The sequence below is a fragment of the Taudactylus pleione genome, unplaced genomic scaffold, assembly GCF_031769625.1.
Source record: "Taudactylus pleione unplaced genomic scaffold, aTauple2 ptg000030l, whole genome shotgun sequence".
Classification (NCBI taxonomy): domain Eukaryota; kingdom Metazoa; phylum Chordata; class Amphibia; order Anura; family Myobatrachidae; genus Taudactylus; species Taudactylus pleione.
The window spans coordinates 1,738,000-1,759,664 of NW_028284432.1; the positions used below are offsets into that span (position 1 = coordinate 1,738,000).

Here is a 21,665-nt window from a genome sequence, read left to right on the forward strand (position 1 = left end):
CACTGCCAGAGCCGGACATCTTCCGGCTCCCGCAGTGGGTAATGGGAGTGACGCGTCACATGACGCGTCACTCCCATAATGCAAAGCGGTGGACGGAGGAGCTGATCTCGGCGGCGGGACAAGGAACGGGTGTCAGGTAAGTGTTTTTTTTTTATCATGCCTCTGCTGCGGGGGGGGGGGGGGGGAGGACTGGGACTACTGGGAGAACTACAAGGGGTTGTCTACTGGGAGCACTACAAAGGGGGGACTACTGGGAGCACTACAGGGGGGGGACTACTGGGGGCACTACAAGGGGGGGACTGCTGGGAGCACTACAGGGGGGAATACTACTGGGGGCACTATAAGGGGGGGACTCCTGGGAGCACTACAAGGGGGGGACTACTGGGAGCACTACAGGGGGGGAATACTACTGGGGGCACTACAAGGGGGGACTCCTGGGAGCACTACAAGGGAGGGACTACTGGGAGCACTACAGGGGGGGAATACTACTGGGGGCACTACAAGGGGGGGACTCCTGGGAGCACTACAAGGGGGGCACTACTGGGAGCACTACAGGGGGGGGAATAATACTGGGGGCACTACAAGGGGAGGGGAACTACTACTAGGGGCATTGCATAGGGGGGAGGGGACTACTACTAGGGGCACTACATAGGGGGGAGGGGACTACCACTGGGGGCACTGCATCGAGGGACCACTGCTGGGGGCTCTATATAAAGGGCAATAGTGGGGGTACTGCATAGGGGGAAGACTACAACTGGGGCCACTATTTAAGGGGCACTGCATAAGGGTTACCACTACTGGGGGCACTATATAAGGGGCTTACTACTGGGGGCACAAGGGGCACTGCATAGGGGGGATCACTACTGGGGGCACTACTCGAGGCCTGCATAAGGGTGTCCTCCTGTGGCACAGGGTGGCACTGCATATGGGCACTACAACAGGGGGCTGCCCCTAATCTTTATTTTTACCTTACATTAATCCCATATGGACCCGCCTCCTCCCTAGAACACTTGAGGGGGGGGGCGCGCCGTAGCACGCACGTTCTTTCGGGCACCCTGCATGCATTTGCCCCCTAGGCTAAAAGTTGCCAGCCAGCCCCTGCCAGAGAGGATACTGTAGTAAATGACTGAGAAACGGTAATTACCCATTTTTAAAAAGTAGCACTGCACAGTTTTTTAGGAGAAGTCCTGGAGGCAGCCTGTGAAGCTAACATAACGCTCTCATCAAATAAGCACTGCAGTGCCACTAGTTTGTCTCTGTTGTTAGATGTAATAGATGAAATTAAAGGATTAGTCTGCTTTTGCAGGCTAGTTTGGTTAAATAGACACAAAGGACTTATTTTGACAATATGACCCCCTATGCTATATCCAACCACCTTTAGTTACACTCTCCCTCTTAGTTTATATATTCATGGGGAGCTGAATACACTTCTCATTGCCATCGTATCAGTCTGATATCTGGCAGATAACACAGGGGTGAGGTGAAGAACTGCAATGAAGTCCCTGAGGCTAGAAACTTGGCACAGTGACACGTTAGATGCAGTAATGTAAATCGTGTACCTAACCAATGATTAGAGTCATGCTAAGGATGTAATTGGTAAATGGGTTTGCTTTGCACATTTCACACACAAAATTTGTACATATCCTTTAAAAATGTACAGTCAATAGAAATGTCATGCAACTTTAATATTAAATATTTGCAGTGCTATTTGGCAGATAGCTATGAGGAATAAACTTAATATACCCTAACTAGTTTTTCAAATGTTTCAAAGTTATTATTACTCCAGTTCTAAGAAAGCACGTTCCTCCAAATACATATATAGTTCTTACAGTATCTGCTGGAAGTCAGAAGTATCTAATACGGCTTCAGTAAAGCAGTACTGCAGATCTTACCCACCTTTAAGATGTGTACGTCAGCCGACGGCACAACCGACGGGATGAGATGTCAGTCAGCCTTAAGCTGGGTACACACTGACAGATATATTGGCCGACCAATTGATCGGCCAATATATCTGGTGCCCGTCGGCCAGTGTTTACCAGCGATATGTTTGTGAACGCCGTCGTTTACAGACATATTGCGTCTGCTGTGAAGCAGGGCCGATGGCGAATATATCTCCTGATATATCTGGCCATCAGCCAGTGTGTACGGGCGGTGCTGCAAAGACCGCGGGAAAGGGGGACGAACACGCCCCCGCCCCCCCGGCCAGCGGGACCCGTAGCCAGAAGCAGATGATGGCCGTTCAGGGTGTATGAACGACCATCATCTGCAGATATAGCTTAGCGGTGTGTACCCAGCATTAGAGTATGAGATGCTCTCGGCTTTTTCTCCTGTTCACAATCGTGACAGGGAAGCTTTTGGATAACAAAGAGATTATGGGAGAGAGACAAAAACAATGGCTCTGTCAGCGATTTTTAACCTCATCAAGCAGACTTCATAACACCCCTTGGGCTCATTCAAAAAAGCCTAAAGATGTTCCAAATTAAATGCTGGGAGACTGAAAAGCAGGTACAATACTGCTGGTCAGAGCCGGCTCTAGGGGTGTTCAACCTGAGCGGTCGCACAGGGGCGCCACCCATAGAGGGTGCACCCCTCCCCAACATCCCGATTTCAGCGGGACATTACTGTCCCGTTATTCCACCCGTGGGCCGAAGTGGCCCGCGAGTGGTTAAATCGGGAGGTTGGACCCCGGAGACTCTGAATGGATGCTGCGCGCATGCACGCGGCATCCATTCAGTGACGGGAAAGGGCTGGGGGAAGCCCAGCTAGTGAGGCTCCCCCCCACCCTGACGTTATTTGGAGGCAGACACACCTCCTAATAACGTCACGTAGGGAACGTGTCCTATGGTAATTAGTCCACGCCCCCATTTTCAGTGGGGGCTGGCACAGGGTGCTCCGACCCCTGGAGCCGGCCCTGCTGCTGGTTAGGACTCTCTACTGATCCCTATGCGTTGCTACGTATGATTTCTGGCAATGCAATAGACAACATGGTGGTGACTGATACACAAATAAGGATGCGAGATGTGTTTAGCCGCATTATTCTTTTAAATTGCAATGAAGTCAACAATTAGGACATAGCAAGGAAACCCACTTAGGTTTACAGCACTGAAGGACTTACTGCAGGGTGAATCAATGTGCTGTCCCCACCAGATGACAACCTACTGGCGCACACTACGCAGTACAACCCGTCTTCAGCCCTAACAGAAGCTAAGGACATTAGTATGAATCAATCGCTTACTATTAATGTTAGGTACATACAGAGGGAAATATGAAAATCATGCAAGCGCCGTCTCTGCGCCGTACGATGTGAGACTCATCGCCCTACGCAACCACTGGTAGCAATTCCTAGGATTTCTGACTTTTTCCCGGATTTTGCTTATTCACATCGTAGCTGCGCACACATTGGCCTATAGTGTCCCAGGTAGTTACTATTAGTATGTTAGTCACAAAGGAATCGGTGTAACGCCACGGATTAAGTATAATGACGCCAAGGTGCGGGTCACTCGTACTGGACCTCTGTCTTTTGCCTTTTTACCCAGATTAGTCGCACACAGAGATTACACAAAATGCCAACGTCAGTAGAAAGGGTACCCTTGCATTGTACTTTTGTCGCACTACTAATGCAAATAAGACCATACAGTATTTTGTGAAAAATTATCTGGCGCCCCGCATGGCGTGGATAAGTCGCAAAGCCTGCGGTGCTCCGACCACGGCTATTTGCCCCGATTTGCAGATCGGTGTACATGGGCACATCTATGCACCTTTTATATAATGCTAGCATAATCGTTGTGTGACATTTTTGACCTGCATATACTTAGAACGAATCATAACTTTATTACTGGAATACAAAAATTAGCAGCGGCCTCACTAATTAGAGGCCAGAGAAAATAATCTCTAGGGAGTGTTGGATGACTGGTGAAATCGTTATTTCAGATTTAGTTTTACATTAACCTGGGATACATGATGCTAGCATAGTGCATCACTACTTATACGATACAGCAATAATGTCGCTATATCTCTACATGCTAGCGGAGGAGAAAGGAAGGTTATAAAATACGGCACAAAGGGATATAACCTTGGTAGATGTTCCTGAGCAAACACATTGAAGTGCCTTATTTCATCTGCTGGATGACTGTACCTTCAGCGGAGGCAGAGGGCCATTACTTACCTGATAACACCTTTCATTGGAGGCCAGGCTTGTAGAAGTAAAACTAAGTGCTGGAACTCTGGGCGCCTGTGACTGATGTCCAGCAGCTCTAGGAAGAGAGTGCATCTTTTTTCTTCATTTTCAATGTCAGCCACTTCCACCTAGAGAGTGGGGAAAAATACAGCTTAGTCCTTAAATCCATTTTATATAATAGTGTAAAAGAAAAGTCTATGATGAATCCTGTACACAATGTAATTCCGATAGCGCTCAGTCAAACGCTGTAACACTGCTCCCAATGATCCATTTACTGCAGGAAATACTGTGATTAACGGACTGTTTTTAATGAAGTGTCACCATGATACAAGCAGCAATAGCCATCGGTGAGACCCCGTGGCCCCCGTAATCAGGATCCATTCCTTCAATCCTTTCCTCTCCGAATGTTTTATAACAGAAACATGGAAATAGTTACTGACACTATCCCATCGCAGTAACACTATACAGGAGCTTGAAAAAGTAACTATCATAAAAATAAACAGAAATATTAAAACGGGATGTAGTTAAGAGACCGGCGGACATCTGAATCCCGACAGCAGAATCCCGGCAAGAGATTTAACATAGGCGTCGAAATACCGACACCTATGTTAATCCCGACACCGGAACGCCAGCTCGAATGAAGGTAAGTCCGGGGCGCCCTTAGCGTAAGCCGCGGGGGGAGGGTTAGGGAGTCTAGCGGGGTTAGGTTTGGGGGGGGGAGATTAGGCCTAAGCACCCCTAGCGGGGAGGGTTAGGCACCCCCAGGGAGAGATTAGGATTGGGCAACCCCCTGGGAGGGTTAGGTTTATGGATCGTAAAAGGGGGTTAGGTTTAGGGTGCAGTAAGGGGGGGTTAGGGTTAGGCTTAAGCACTAGGGGGGGAGGGGAGGGTTTAGGTACTTAACTGCCCCAGTGGTGATCTTCCTCTGTTAGGCATCCACTGTCGGGACTTGAACCGGTGGGTAAACAGCTGCCTGTATTTCAATCCCTTTCCATTAAAACATAGCATTTTTACAAGTAATTTACAGTGCATGCACTAAATCCAATATATTCCCCAGTATGTCGGGGGAAACTCTTATTTTAATCCAAGCACCCCGTACTTACTGCTGCCCCAAACTACTATTGTGGACAGCAGGTTTTTTATTGTTTCTTTTAAATACTTGAAATAAACTGTAACTTGGAATATGAAACCTTCATATTAAAGAAGTTTATTTAATTAAGAAACAATCGCTGTCAGACGCAATATACAGCTTCCTACCAATATTCATGTTGACCTTGTCCATCAAAATTCTACACACAATACCCCATAATGACAACTTGTAAAAAGTTGTTTTGACATTTTTGCAAATTTAATAAAAAACAAAACAAAAACAACAACTAAGAAATCACATGTACATAAGTATTCACGGCCTTTGCCATGAAGTTCAAAATTGAGCTCAGTTGCATCCTGTTTCCACTGATCATCCTTGAGATGTTCCTACAGCTTAATTGGAGTCCACCTGTGGTAAATTCAGTGCATTGGACATGATTTTGAAAGGCATACACCTGTCTATGTAAGGTCCCACACTTGACAGTGCATGTATTATTAAGAATACAGCCCAGAAGGATTGTGAATTCTGGCAAATAAAAAACAAACAGAAGTATAATTTGATAATCCAGATGATCTAATACACATTTATTGAGGCACAGTAAGCTTTAATGTGTATTCGTCGCCAACACATCACAGAGGCAGCCAATCAGAGAATCTCTTTATGAATTCAGCTGACTTGTAGGGATCAGCAGCTTTACTGAATAGGACAAGTCATTTCCTCCCAGATGCCCTAAGCTAGCCACAGCACAAAGAATACTAAATTGGCCATAGAAACATTCACCCAGAAAATTTTACCATGTAGTAAATCCTTCTCATCCGAAGTACTATAGGTAAATTCACATGCCTGATTAATCATGGAATATTTTTTTTTATTCCTAAATGCAAACATATGCTATGTGCTGTCTTTAAGGTAACATTACAATAAAAACATAACAACGAGCCTGATTCATTATGGATCGCAACTGCGAATGCAATAGCGATTACGCACACAGCTCAAATGCAATGATATACTAATCCATTGCGATCACTATGCCGCTGCAGCACAACATAAGGACACCCACTTTACCTTACACACATCCGTAATGTTTAGCAAGGCTACGGAACCATCGGTACTATCGAGTACACTTGCACAAGCTCTGACCTTAGTCAGAAATTGCTAACAACCAAGCACGCTATCAGGCCTCAGGCTGCATTAGGGCATCGCAGTGGATAATTTATGCACGCCCCTGCAACGACGCTGAAACGCACTGGCACGCTTATGTTTACCCAACCACCCACCCCGTCACCACCCACAAACGGCAATTCCTGTCACTCTGCGATGGGTCTGCGTAGTCACTGCGATAAATGAGCTTCTTCAGGGACATCTTATACCTCCTGTAGATGATGTGCTCTTATAATGCTCAGTCCCGATCGCAGTGGCCGATTCGCGCATTGCGATGCACGTAAGTATCCGTACTATCTATATTATATATATATATATATATATATATAAGGCTAACACTGCTCCTCATCTCTATGGCGGGAACTGAAATGTGTTGCATGCCAGCGGCAACTAGATGGCGCCCGATGGAGCAATTCAATTGTTGCGCTGTCCGCCTCTGACATTTCTACTCGTAGCCCCCCCCAGTAGCGCACGCAGGGGGGGGGGTTCTGGGTACTCAAAAACCCTCCCTGCCAGACTGGTGTGCAGGCAACATGTTCTTAAGCCCCGACCCTCACTGCAAATTGCTGCGATTCGCGGGTCAATATGGAGGAGGCAGTGCCAATATATAGATATATACTGTGTATATATAATTTGGAAACACCCACCCCCCCATAAAAATCCTGCATTTGCTCCTGCCCCCCCGAGCAGAAATTATCGAAAAGTGATCCGTTGGAGCGCTCAAACAGGACTTTCTGTTATTTTGCGAACTAGTTTATAGATAAAGGAACGTAAAAAAAACACTCAAGTTGGCCCAATTCAATTTGAAGTTTTTACAGGTCCAAGTAATGTAGCACGTGTTTTTTTTAAGTTGTGATTGGACTAACCCCCTGGACTTCCTACTCCGTAGTCGCCCCCTCATCTCATGGCACCAGTTTTACCTTCTACACTTTTTTTTGCAACAGACATTGGATTGTGACAACCTTCAAACCGGGTTAACACTCTTTAGGAAAAGGTTTCTACAGCTCTCAACTGAATTTATCCTCCGATTTCTGGCGAAGTCCTCCTGACTGCTCCCTGCTCTGATGCAGCATATGTGGAGAGGTTTTTAAAAATATTTCACAAAGCTATTCTTTCTCAAGCCCGTTGTTTTTATATCGGATTGTCTGAGTGACACCTGCCTGAAATGTAACTACCCAAGAATGGAACTTGTACGCTGCCTCTAGTAGTGCCAATCTGGACCAATACCTGGAGACATACTAATGACTATTTTATCAACCGTCTTCATTTAATGGCTGAGAGGGCCATTTTTAGGCTAAGGTGTAAGGTGTATATGGGCTTAATTCAGAGTTCTACACTATTCTGATGTCTACGGAGTTGAGCGATTATCAGTAAACAGCGCATGTATCTTAGTCGCAATGCGCATACGTCAAGATCATCATTTGCAGCGACTAATTACTTGCAGTGTGATTAACGGGGAGCGGCGGCAAAGAAAGCATGCGCGTTGCTACCATTTCAGGGGGCGTGTCACACCGTGAGACTGTGATTCCGTTAGCCAGGGATGGGGAACCTCAGGCTCGGGGGCCATTTAAGACCTTCGGAATCATTTGGTCTCGCCCTCAGAGCTTTTTTTCTGCTAGCCTCATCTGGCTAGCAGGTTGCCTAGAATGGCACCCTGCGGCCAGAATCTATGCAGCAGTGCAGCCTGGAGCATCCTTAGGACGCTTCAGAAAGGTCAAACCGCTGCCCTTACAGCTCCCCGGAGCATCCTCAGGATGCTCCGGGCATTCCTGTAATCACCGTTGATTGTGGCCCCGCACTTATGTGACGTCACATAGAGGGGGCATGGCCTGGACTGGGCCCGCGAATAATGTTATATATATCAAAATGGCCCTCGGCAGAAAAAAGGTTCTCCACCCCTGCCGTAAGCAATGAATTCCCACGCCCGTTCTACAGGACCATAGACTCACTCAGGACAGTGACAATCGATTGATCTGCGACCAATGTTGCGTCTCTGTATGCAGATGCTGCTGCTTTGTACTCAGATCCTTGGATTTGCAAAGCCGCAGGTGTCTCATTACATCTCCCGGCAGCTGCGACATTTGCATTTTTTCCCATAGCTGCTGTGTAGACATACGCAGCAGCATTATCACACAATTCTGAATGAGGCCCTACGGGCGGCAGGAACCTTCTCCTGGCATCGTCAGCTGCGGCATGCAAAAGCGCGCACCAGCTGTGGGTTGGGAGCACTCCTCCTATTCCTGCATTATTTTTAAGAAAAACATTTCCTAGATTCCCCATGGATTGGGTGGGGGTTTCCTTGCAGAATGATATCTGCCCTCAACAAGTTTTTGATACCTGTGTAAGATCATTACTGTTGTTCCAAGTCCTATCACTGAGTCTTTCTGGTGGTGTTTTTGTTCCACTTTTCGGTATGAAACAAGTATGTATGCGGCAGTGACCTTCCCACTGATCTCTAATTTAGGATCCCGTTTGCTCTGGGTTTCGTTGATGCTCCCGGCTTGCCTCATAGATTGTTGAATGCCAGCAGTTTAATCTTTTTTGATCATTTTAATACTGAACATTTTTTCTGCTTTATTGTTACACTTCTGGTCATTTTATGATATTCTCTGGATCGTTATATTGGGCTACCTTGTGTTGTTCTGAGATATCTTCTTGTGCCTTGTCTGTATGTTCATTTTTGGCTATTGACTCGATAAAAAGAAATTGAAATAGAAATTGCATAAAAGTATAGTGCACTATAACATAAATCGTTCAGTAAAAAGTTTTCAATCGAAACATTATACACGATGACACAATATCTAAATATTCCATCTACAATAGCCGCTACATGGAAAGTATGCCTAGGTGTTGTTACCCTGCCTTATATTTCTTCCTGAACGTCATTACAGATATCCATTTCCCTGCACACATTTCTGTGATAAGACCGTCTTTCTAGAACCATTATACAACGCTTGATTTCACATCTGAATTCCTCAGCAATAGGTCATAGATTTGAGGGACGATTGTCGCATGGCAGTACCACCATTAAACCCTGGAGCGGTCGCATTACTTTGCTAGTTATGAGGGCGGTGATGGAATGAAATGCAGATGTGATCTTTATTTCTTTAAAATGACTTTGTTGAAATTTCATTTTATAAACAGCATTTTCTTCAAGCCAATAAATTACCGTGTTCTTTTTTTTTTTTTTTTTGTCAAACAAAAGTACAGTATCATTTGTTTCCCAACAGCCAAAGTGCTAAGCACCTCATTGAATTGGGTGACTTTAACCATCACTGAAGTGGGATGTTCGGCAGTAGTGTGGCTGCTTATCAGCAATGTATTCACTGGTGCTGACACAACTCGCTTGGTCTTCAGTTTCAGCAGAGGACATCACGTTAACCTTGCTTACACTTATGCGACACGCTACTTCCAATAAGTTCTTCTACACAAGACTCTCCGCATTTACAATAACAATATACAGAAATGATTGGAATACTTTGCTGCATTTATGCACGATATAAAACTACTGCTGCCATGATAAAAAAAACACATTTCCAGTTTAAAAAAAAAAATATACAAACTCATCCCTTTTGTTTGTCCTTTATGCATGGCCAGAGTGTTGTACTTTGCTTTACCAAATTTGGCATGATGGGTGTAGTTTGACCAGGATTAGGTTTTTGCCTCGGTTTGAACTTTGTCAGAGAAACACACTATGCCATAAAACCGAGACACTCTGAAATTACACAGGTTCTGGGGCTGAGGGGCTGGCTTCATACATACTGTATACTGTCACATTCTGGCAAGCTCATGAACAGCTCAGCACTCAATACATTCAGACTGTGGCAGACAGCATAATCAATCCACAGTCTTTGAACCTGGCAAAGTTTATCATACGGAGATTACAAACAGCTGGGGAGATTGATAACAGCCACACAGTGCCACTGCGGGCGGGCCCCCTTCTGTCTGGGAACCGGATTCCAGTCCTTGCATTCCTCCTCTGATGGCAGCCCTGCTAGACATGGTCTTCAATGTTAGTCTACAGAGTGATTTCAGGGGGTGATTCAGCTGTGGACGCAGTGACAGGTATCATGCAAATTCCCGATTATTGGGAATCTGTGAATACGTCTGACCGGTACTGCACGTGTTACTAGGTGGGGAGAGGGCGGCGATGGCCTCCATTTCCCAAAATGGAGGAGTCACCAGCGTTAGGGGGGGAGGGAAGAGACCAGGATCTCTGTCTGCTGACAGAGATTTCCCGGCCTCATTAAATCATCTGCGGCGGCCGGCTTGCATAACCACATGGTCACTCAGCCGGCCAAAGGGATTACAAATGATCCGATGCTGCGACCTTGGACACAGCTCGGATCAGTATTGCATGCAGGTGGCGTAATGCCTCCTGCTGCATTACCATATCACAGCTAGCATGTAAGCAGCTGAATCACCCCCTCTGTTCTGCAGTGATTTCTGACGCTCAGGTGATTCTGGAAGCTATACTAATTTCTGTTCTGTAAGTCAGTCTGCTCCTGATATACATATGTATAGTTATCCAGGTTATAGGCGAGGACAATGTATGTCAGTCTGCTCCAGATATACCCCATTCCAAACGGTATGAGAATACGCTGCCTGCACTGTCACTTACTACTGTGTATAGTTATCCAGGTTATAGGCGAGGACAATGTATGTCAGTCTGCTCCAGATATACCCCATTCCAAACGGTATGAGAATACGCTGCCTGCACTGTCACTTACTACTGTGTATAGTTATCCAGGTTATAGGCGAGGACAATGTAAGTCAGTCTGCTCCAGATATACCCCATTCCAAACGGTATGAGAATACGCTGCCTGCACTGTCACTTACTACTGTGTATAGTTATCTAGGTTATAGGACAGAACAATGTAATAAAATGAAGGTTGCAGGTGTACTTCAGAGTCAAGTACAATCAAGGCAACTCCGGGAATCCCAGCTAGTCTAAAATACAATTGCTAAATGTAAGTAAGATCAAGCCCAACAGAATGAAGCTAAGGCCCTCAATTCAGAGCCGTATGCTCTGAGCAGAGCGCACACTCTGAATGAGGGCCGCCCTCCATAAAAATGGAGCGTCCTCCTGGACGCTCGTATAGCTGTGGGTCACCACCCACAGCCTATACGAGCGTGCAGTTTGATGGCCGCGATGGTCGTGACCATCGCGACCATCGAAACTGCGAGCCGGAGCCTGCGGTTGAGGTTTTCAACCGCAAGCTCCGGAGTGATTTTGGCTCTATCAGAGCCAAAATCACTCCCACTGACATCACTAGTGATGTCAGTGGGCCGGCTTCTGACGGGAGGCGTTCCCATGGGAATGCCCCCGTCAGGGAGGCACGCCCACCAAAGGGGGCGTGCTGTCAATCAACATCGACAGCACGCCCCCTTTGATCAGACACAACGAGCGAAGGACTTTCCTTCGCTCGTCGCGTCTGGCGCATGCGCATGACGGAGTTCCCTCCGTCGTGCGCATGCTCAGTGCAGAACATCGACCCACTTGCGAGCGGACAGCCGCTCGCGAGTGGGTCTGAATCAGGGCCTAAGATAGAAATCCTTTATTATTCAGAAAAACTGGCCCCACTCAACATAGGGCCAGAAAAACTTAAATCATAAAGTTCTAGCTGTAATACTACTCTAACCTCTGTGTAAGGCAGTAACAGCTTTACTACTGACACCATAAAGGGATAATGGCAGGAGCCAGGGAGCAAGGTTACCTGAGGCAAGCCATGCGGTAAAACTAATGACCGCAGTAGATAAAAACCGGTAACCACTGAAATAGGCAACACTTTCACAGCGGCCAGCGCTGCATTATAAAACTGCAGTACGCCAATTTATAATACACATTTTTTAGGTTCCGTATGTAGAACCTATAATATACTGTTAGGTCGTACAGCATGCACACAGTTTGTTTTTAATAATTTTTTTTCAGTGCTGTTTCAGTCACTTGAGTGTAAAAAAAAAAAAAAAAAAAAAGAAACATAAAACTACTGTATACACAGGGGCATTTTCATTAAATACAGATTAAGGTGCTCATTAAAACAAATGATATCCCATTCCGCTACTTCAGGCTCAAGCAACCTGTGGCTCTGCAGCTGTTTTGGAACTACAAGCATCTGCATACACTGTCAGCATTATGCTGAGACTTGCAGTACCACAACTGCAGGAGAGCTGACGTTGCCTAGATGTGAATTAGTGCAGTGGTTCTCAATCATTTTCCACCCGTGCACCCAATAGCAGCCCCTTTGAGTTATTTGTACCCAGTGGCGTAACTATAAAATTTGCTCCCCCCTGCCAAAAATATTTCTGACGCCCCCCCCCCCCCCCATGGTATTTTGGTAAATTGATAACAGGGCCATTTATACGCAATTTGGCTCCCAGTGCAAAAGTAAAAAATGTGCCCCATCTCCCTAGACAGTTTGCAGTATTTTTCCTCCTTGTAGTAATGCCCCTTACACATTATACCACACACCGTAATTCCCCTTACACATTATTCTACACACCATGATGCCCATTACACATTATGCCGCACACTGTAATGCCTATTACCAAAGTGCCACTTACATATTTTCACCCTGACACCATTTTATACCCCACAGTAACGCTTCTAATTACTTTTAAATTACCAGCTCGTTGCCCCCATCCTTATACAGTGCCCCCAGTAGTGGCTTCCCTATGCAGTGCCCCTTATATAGTGCCCCAGGTAGTGGTCCCCCCTATGCAGTGCCCCTTATATAATTCCCCCAGTAGTAGTCCCACCAGTGCAATGCCCCAGTAGTAGTCCCACAAGTGCAGTACCCCCAGTAGTAGACCCCTCCCCCAGCAATGCCCCCAGTAGTAGTCCCCTCCCCCACAGCAATGCCCCCAGTAGTAGTCCCCCCCAGCAATGCCCCCAGGAGCAATCCCCCCCAGCAGTGCACCCAGTAGTACCCCTAGTAGAAGTCCCACCCAGCAGTGCACCCAGTAGTAGTCCCACCCAACAGTGCCCCCAGTAGTCCCCAACAGCAGTGCCCCCCAGTAGTAATCCCCTCGAGCAGTACCAGTAACCCCCCCAGCAATGTCCCCAGTAGTCCCCTCCAGCTGCACCAGTAGTAGTAACCCCCCCAGAAATGCCCCCAGTAGTCCCCCCCAACAGTACCAGTAACCCACCCAGCAATGCCCCCCAGTAGTCCCCCCCAGCAGTATCAGTAGTCCCCCCCAGCAGTACCAGTAGTAGTAACCCCCCCAGCAATGCCCCCAGTAGTCCCCTTCAGCAGTACCAGTAGTAACCCCCCCAGCAATGCCCCCCAGTAGTAGTCTCCCTTAGCAGTACCAGTAGTTAACCCCCCCCAGCAATGCCCCCCAGTAGTAGTAACCCCCCCGGCCAGACAGACAGACACAAAAAAAAAAAAAGACATCCACTTACCTTGATCCCCGCTCCGGCATCAGCTCCTCCGTCTGGCGTCCTCCGGGGCCGGCCCACTCTGCATGATGGGAGAGCTCTCCCATCAGCCACTGCGGGAGCAAGAAGATGCCCAGCTCCGGCAGTGGGCGCAGCAGCCGATGAGAGTCTCTTTGACTCTCATCAGTTGCTAAAACAAACACACAGCAGCCGGCGCCGGCGGCTGTGTATTTGTTATGCTAATAGTGTAGTGCGGACGGCACTTATGTACTGTCTGCACTACCGCCCTGCCTGGGTGACTACCAGATGCTAGAGGTCCATTAGGACCTCTAGCATCTGTCTCCTCTGAAGCGGCGCCCATTTTTGGAGGGCCTTTTTTTTTCTGCAGATTTCATGCGGACGGCTAGTCCGCATGGAATCTGCAGCCACAGTGCCCCACAAGCCCCCGCGCCCTCAAGCCACCGCGGGGTCTGCGTGGGCTGTAGTTACGCCACTGTTTGTACCCCTCACCAGGGCCGTAACTAGGGGCGTGCCAACGGTGCCATCACCTAGGGTCTAAGAAAGCTCCGGGCAGTGCTGCACTTCCTAATGTCGCTCCCTTGACATGACATCATAACGTCACGGGTTCGGCGTTGAGCTCTGCTATGTCCCTGCCACCAAAATCTGCAAAGCAATACATGAATATAAGTGCTATTATATAAAATGTGTAGGCACAGCCATAGTGCTATAAATAAGGTTTTCCAAAAATGACACCAGAATAGAATGAATTGTACATACAGTATATATTTATCACATACTAGCTGAAGTACCCCGCGTTACCTGGGTTTAAATCTTAAAGTTATGAACTTATCAATGGAGTTGGATGTAAAGGTCAACATTTTAAAAATAAATAGCAGCTTAGCAGCTCTTCTAACACACCCATAAGGAAAGTACTGTCTGGCGCACTCCGCCATGCGGTCCTAATGGGACCTCCACCACTCCATTAGGCATCCCAGACCAATTGCCACCCCTCTGTGAAGTTTTCGTCCAAATCCATCCAGTGGAAGACCCAAAACAGGCTCCCTGGGTCAAAGTTCTGTCCAGCGTACACCAGCGGGAGGTCCGACTGGGACCTCAAACACCTATTTTATATATAAGATTATAGTTCATGAAAAATGTAAAATTCACAATGAAACTATTGACACAATATTCTTTCTTTTACCGGGATACAGGTACAGACTTTTCATTTTGATATCAGGGCTGTGAGGCAAAAAATGAGGCAAGAAGTCCCTGCAACACTGCTTTCTCCATGGGCTCAATCAAATTAGATGCAAGTTTGCAAATACGAGCTTGTTTCCTGAAACTCGCAGACATCGCACGAATGGGTACACGAGACATGCGAGATCCAATTAGAAATGTCAATTTACGGTACTCGTGGTGAGGGTGCGCAAGTTTTCTACAAAATGCAAAAGTGAATGAAAAAGTGGGGAAAACTTCCTGGACTCCAAAATGTGACAACTGAGATAACAGGACAATATAGTATGATGTTAGTGGCCATATGGAATGTATGAAGAATTATAGTAGGTGTTTTTCAGCAAAGTCTTTCCAACATTTTGGGTACAGGAAAATGTCTGCATAGTAATTTTTCAGTGTTTTTAAACAAGTTTGTAAAAAGTTGTAATGAACACTTTTAGCTCTCATCTGCAAGTTCTAAAACCCCTTTCCTATCAATACACTTCTACATACAGTACCATTCCCACATCATTTACACCTCCCCGTACCTGTCCAACATCATTTACACCTCCACATACCTGTTCCCCATCATTTACACCTCCACAAACCTGTCCCCCATAATTTACACCTCCACAAACCTGTCCCACATAACTTACTCCTCCACATACCTGTCCCACATCACTTCACCTCCACATACCTGTCCCACATCACTTCACCTCCACATACCTGTCCCACATCATTTACACCTCCACATACCTGTCCCACATCACTTACACCTCCACATACCTGTCCCACATCATTTACACCTCCACATACCTGTCCCACATCATTTACACCTCCACATACCTGTCCCACATCATTTACACCTCCACATACCTGTCCCACATCACTTCACCTCCACATACCTGTCCCACATCACTTCACCTCCACATACCTGTCCCACATCATTTACACCTCTACATATCTGTCCAACATCATTTACACCTCCACATACCTGTCCCACATCATTTACACGTCCACATACCTGTCCCACATCATTTACACCTCCACATACCTGTCCCAGAACACTTCACCTCCACATCCCTGTCCCATCATTTACACCTCCACAAACCTGTCCCATCATTTACACCTCCACAAACCTGTCCCATCATTTACACCTCCACATACCTGTCCCCCATCATTTACACCTCCACATACCTGTCCCCCATCATTTACACCTCCACATACCTGTCCCCCATCATTTACACCTCCACATACCTGTCCCACATAACTTACTCCTCCAAATACCTGTCCCACATCACTTCACCTCCACGTACCTGTCACACATCACTTAACCTCCACATACCTGTCCCACATCATTTACACCTCCACATACCTGTCCCACATCATTTACACCTCCACATACCTGTCCCACATAACTTACTCCTCCACATACCTGTCCCACATCACTTCACCTCCACATACCTGTCCCCCATCATTTACACCTCCACATATCTGTCCCACATCACTTCACCTCCACATCCCTGTCCCATCATTTACACCTCCACAAACCTGTCCCATCATTTACACCTCCACATACCTGTCCCACATCATTTACACCTCCACATACCTGTCCCCCATCATTTACACCTCCACATACCTGTCCCACATAACTTACTCCTCCACATACCTGTCCCACATCACTTCACCTCCACATACCTGTCCCACATCACTTCACCTCCACATACCTGTCCATCATTTACACCTCCACATACCTGTCCCACATCACTTCACCTCCACATACCTGTCCCACATCGTTTCACCTCCACATACCTGTCCATCATTTACACCTCCACATACCTGTCCCACATTCCTTCACCTCCACATACCTGTCCCACATCATTTACACCTCCACATACCTGTCCCACATCACTTACACCTCCACATACCTGTCCCACATCATTTACACCTCCACATACCATGCCACATCACTTCACCTCCACATACCTGTCCCACATCACTTCACCTCCACATACCTGTCCCACATCATTTACACCTCCACATACCATGCCACATCACTTCACCTCCACATACCTGTCCCACATCACTTCACCTCCACATACCTGTCCCCCATCATTTACACCTCCACATACCTGTCCCACATAACTTACTCCTCCACATACCTGTCCCACATCACTTCACCTCCACATACCTGTCCCACATCACTTCACCTCCACATACCTGTCCATCATTTACACCTCCACATACCTGTCCCACATCACTTCACCTCCACATACCTGTCCCACATCGTTTCACCTCCACATACCTGTCCCACATCACTTACACCTCCACATACCTGTCCCACATCATTTACACCTCCACATATCTGTCCAACATCATTTACACCTCCACATACCAGTCCCACATCATTTACACGTCCACATACCTGTCCCACATCATTTACACCTCCACATACCTGTCCCAGAACACTTCACCTCCACATCCCTGTCCCATCATTTACACCTCCACAAACCTGTCCCATCATTTACACCTCCACAAACCTGTCCCATCATTTACACCTCCACATACCTGTCCCCCATCATTTACACCTCCACATACCTGTCCCCCATCATTTACACCTCCACATACCTGTCCCACATAACTTACTCCTCCAAATACCTGTCCCACATCACTTCACCTCCACATACCTGTCCCACATCACTTCACCTCCACATACCTGTCCCACATCATTTACACCTCCACATACCTGTCCCACATAACTTACTCCTCCACATACCTGTCCCACATCACTTCACCTCCACATACCTGTCCCCCATCATTTACACCTCCACATATCTGTCCCACATCACTTCACCTCCACATACCTGTCCCACATCATTTACACCTCTACATACCTTGTCCCACATCATTTACACCTCCACATACCTGTCCCACATCATTTACACCTTCACATACCTGTCCCAGAACACTTCACCTCCACATCCCTGTCCCATCATTTACACCTCCACAAACCTGTCCCATCATTTACACCTCCACATACCTGTCCCACATCATTTACACCTCCACATACCTGTCCCCCATCATTTACACCTCCACATACCTGTCCCACATAACTTACTCCTCCACATACCTGTCCCACATCACTTCACCTCCACATACCTGTCCATCATTTACACCTCCACATACCTGTCCCCCATCATTTACACCTCCACATACCTGTCCCACATCATTTACACCTCCACATACCATGCCACATCACCTCCACATACCTGTCCCACATCACTTCACCTCCACATACCTGTCCCACATCACTTCACCTCCACATACCTGTCCCACATCATTTACACCTCCACATACCTGTCCCACATCATTTACACCTCCACATACCTGTTACACATCACTTCACCTCCACATCCCTTTCCCATCATTTACACCTCCACATACCTGTCCCACATCATTTACACCTCCACATACCTGTCCCACATCACTTACACCTCCACATCCCTGTCCCACATCATTTACACCTCTACATATCTGTCCCACATCATTTACACCTCCACATACCTGTCCCACATCATTTACACCTCCACATCCCTGTCCCACATCATTTACACCTCTACATATCTGTCCCACATCACTTCACCTCCACATCCATGTCCCATCATTTACACCTCCACATCCCTGTCCCATCATTAACACCTCCACATCCCTGTCCCACATCATTAACACCTCCACATACCTGTCCCACATCATTTACACCTCCACATACCTGTCCCACATCATTTACACCTCCACATACCTGTCCCACATCACTTTACCTGCACATCCCTGTCCCATCATTTACACCTCCACATACCTGTCCCATCATTTACACCTACACATACCTGTCCCACATCACATTACCCCCACATACCTGTCCCGTCACTTACACATCCACATACCTGTCCCATCACTTACACCTCCACATACCTGTCCCACATCATTTACACCTCCACATCCCTATCCCACATCATTTACACCTACACATACCCAGGGCTGGCAACAGAAATCTTGGGGCCCGGTACACTGTCTCTGGGGACCCCACCTTCTCACCAAAAGATGCAACCCCTCATCCACACATACCTCCCCCTGCATGTGTGATATGTGAAGCATGATATGTTAACCTCCACATACCTGTCCCACATAATTTACATCTCCACATCCCTGTCCCACGTAATTTATACCTCCTTGTAGCTGTCCGTCATTTATACCTCCATATACCTGTCCCACAAAATTTACACCTCCACATACCTGTCCCACAAAATTTACACCGCAAATAACTGATATTTAAACAATTATTGAGCTATTTAGCAAGGACGTGCAGTTGGGTTAGCCAGGAAGGGGAGGCTCTCTGCCTGCCCTGTCATACTCCTGAGAATTGATATAAAAATGATTAGAATAATACAAAAAAGATATAACTTATAAACATCTACTTTGTTTATTGTAATCATTTTTATAGTTAACACTCACCAGCTTTGTGGAGCTTCCTGGGACTGCAGGGAGATGAGAGATGAGGCAGCAACTGCTCAGCCTCGCTTCTGTATAGGCAGACACTGTGCAGAGCTGGGGGCGGGACCACACCACGGACAATAAGCTGCACAGAAAGAGAGCTAATAAAGGCATGCCTCTGAGCAGGGGGGCGTGCCTTGAGCACTGATGGACACCTTGGATGTGTCATGTGACTAGGAAGTGCACTGCAGTGTTTAGAGATTGGAGCTCAAACAGCAGCAGCAAGAGAACACACAGTGATGCAGGTAGGAGAATCAATGTGAAGCTTAGTGCAGTGAGGGGAGAGTTACAGTGAGTAGGGGGTGAGACAGACTCCCAGCATTCAGACCCATCTCCACGTATGCCTCCCAGCCATTGACCTCACCGCACGTCACTACTTTTTAGAGAAATTCACCTGAAAAGTGACATGCTTTTATTGGCCAAATTATGCTATTTAAACCCTTCCATGTGCATGATTATTCATTGGGAGGGGTGTATCAGAGCTTCTGCTCCATGTCCCGACATTTTTTTACCTTAACATAAAAAAAGCTAATTTCCTCTAAAAATCAAGGCAAATTGGATTGCAAATGTAATTCGTAGTACGAGTCCGTGGTGAGATTGGCTCGCAGCTCCCAACTCACACCTAATAGGATTGAGCCCAAAGTGTCTAATGATCACCTAGATGTCCTGCTCCACAATTCAAGATTTTTTTTTTCAAGTAGCCATGAATGTCACATTGAGTGCCCATGGCAGTACTAGTACCTCATGGTTGAGAACTACTGCTCTAGAGTACACAGGGCCTGATTAATTACGGATTGCAACTGCGAATGCAAAAGCGACTACGCACGCAGTCTCACTGCAATGATATGCTAATCCATTGCAATCGCTCTGCTGTTGCAGCACAACATAAGGACGCCCACTTTACCTTACACACATCCGTAATACATAGCAAGACTGCGAAACCATCAGTAACACTGAGCACCATCGCGGCCTCACACACACTTGCACAAGCTCTGACCTTACTCAGATATTGCTAACTCTGTGAGTACTCAAGCTGCGCAACGGCATTCAAACGCACTGGCACGCCGGCATTTCGCCGACCACCCCTCCCATCCCCACCCCCAAAAGGTACTTCCCTCCATTCACTCTGCGATGGGTCTGCGTAGTTACGGCGATCACAGTCCCGATCGCAGTGGCTGGTTCGCGCACGTGCAGTGCGATGCATACGCACGCGTAGAACGCAACAATCGGCCGATTGCATGTGTAATGGCAGTAGTGATCCTTGCTAAATCAAGCCCACAGTTTAGTATGTTATAGCAGCTGCTAAATGACATTAGTAGTGTTAAGCAAAAGCACAGGTGTGCCTGCTTGCTGTGTTCTTGGTTGAATTATTTATAATAACTATGTACTGTAGCCTAATTTAGCTGAAAGTAGTCTTTAGCGCTACATGTCTAGCACAGAACAAATACATTGTGTTCTGCCTGCGGCAATATTACAACATACCACTCCAATTTTGATCCAAATGGTCTAGATGCACATATGAATGTCATTACAATAAAATAGAGCGCACGATTTAAAAAAATAAATAAATATATATATATATATATATATATATACATACATATACACACACACCGTATATACTCAAGTATAAGCAGAGATTTTCAGCACATTTTTTGTGCTGAAAAAGCACCCCCTCGGCTTATACTCGAGTGATGCCGGTTCTCCCGCATGGTACGCAGCTGAGTAGCGTACCATGCGGGCCGCGGTGCAGACTGTATCTCTGTGACACAGCTGCACCGCGTGTGTAGCGTTGACCGAACGGAGTTCGGTCAGCACTACACAGTGCCAAACACACAGCCGCCGGAGCCAGCAGCTGTGTGTTTGTTGTAATCAGCAGCCGATGAGAGTCTGTCAGACGATGACAACGTCTCTCCCATAATGCAAAGCGGCCGGAGGAGCTGATAGCAGCGGCGGGACCAGGAGCGGGGTTTTAGGTAAGTGTTTTCTTTAATTTTTCTTAGGACTACTGGGGGCACTACCAGGGGGGGATTACTTCTGGGGGCACTACCAGGGGGGGATTACTTCTGGGGGCACTACCAGGGGGGGATTCCTTC

At 46.9% G+C, this 21,665-nt stretch overlaps 1 protein-coding gene across 4 annotated transcripts in view; it reads right to left on the reverse strand.

The window, feature by feature from the left end:
• Positions 1-21,665, reverse strand: part of NBAS (NBAS subunit of NRZ tethering complex) — an 890,452-nt gene that overhangs the window by 178,409 nt on the left and 690,378 nt on the right. For all 4 annotated transcript variants that reach the window (XM_088451840.1, XM_088451839.1, XM_088451841.1 and 1 more), the window contains one exon: positions 4,166-4,305. In XM_088451840.1, coding sequence (XP_088307966.1) covers positions 4,166-4,305 — 140 coding nt within the window. The remainder of the gene's footprint in view (positions 1-4,165; positions 4,306-21,665) is intronic.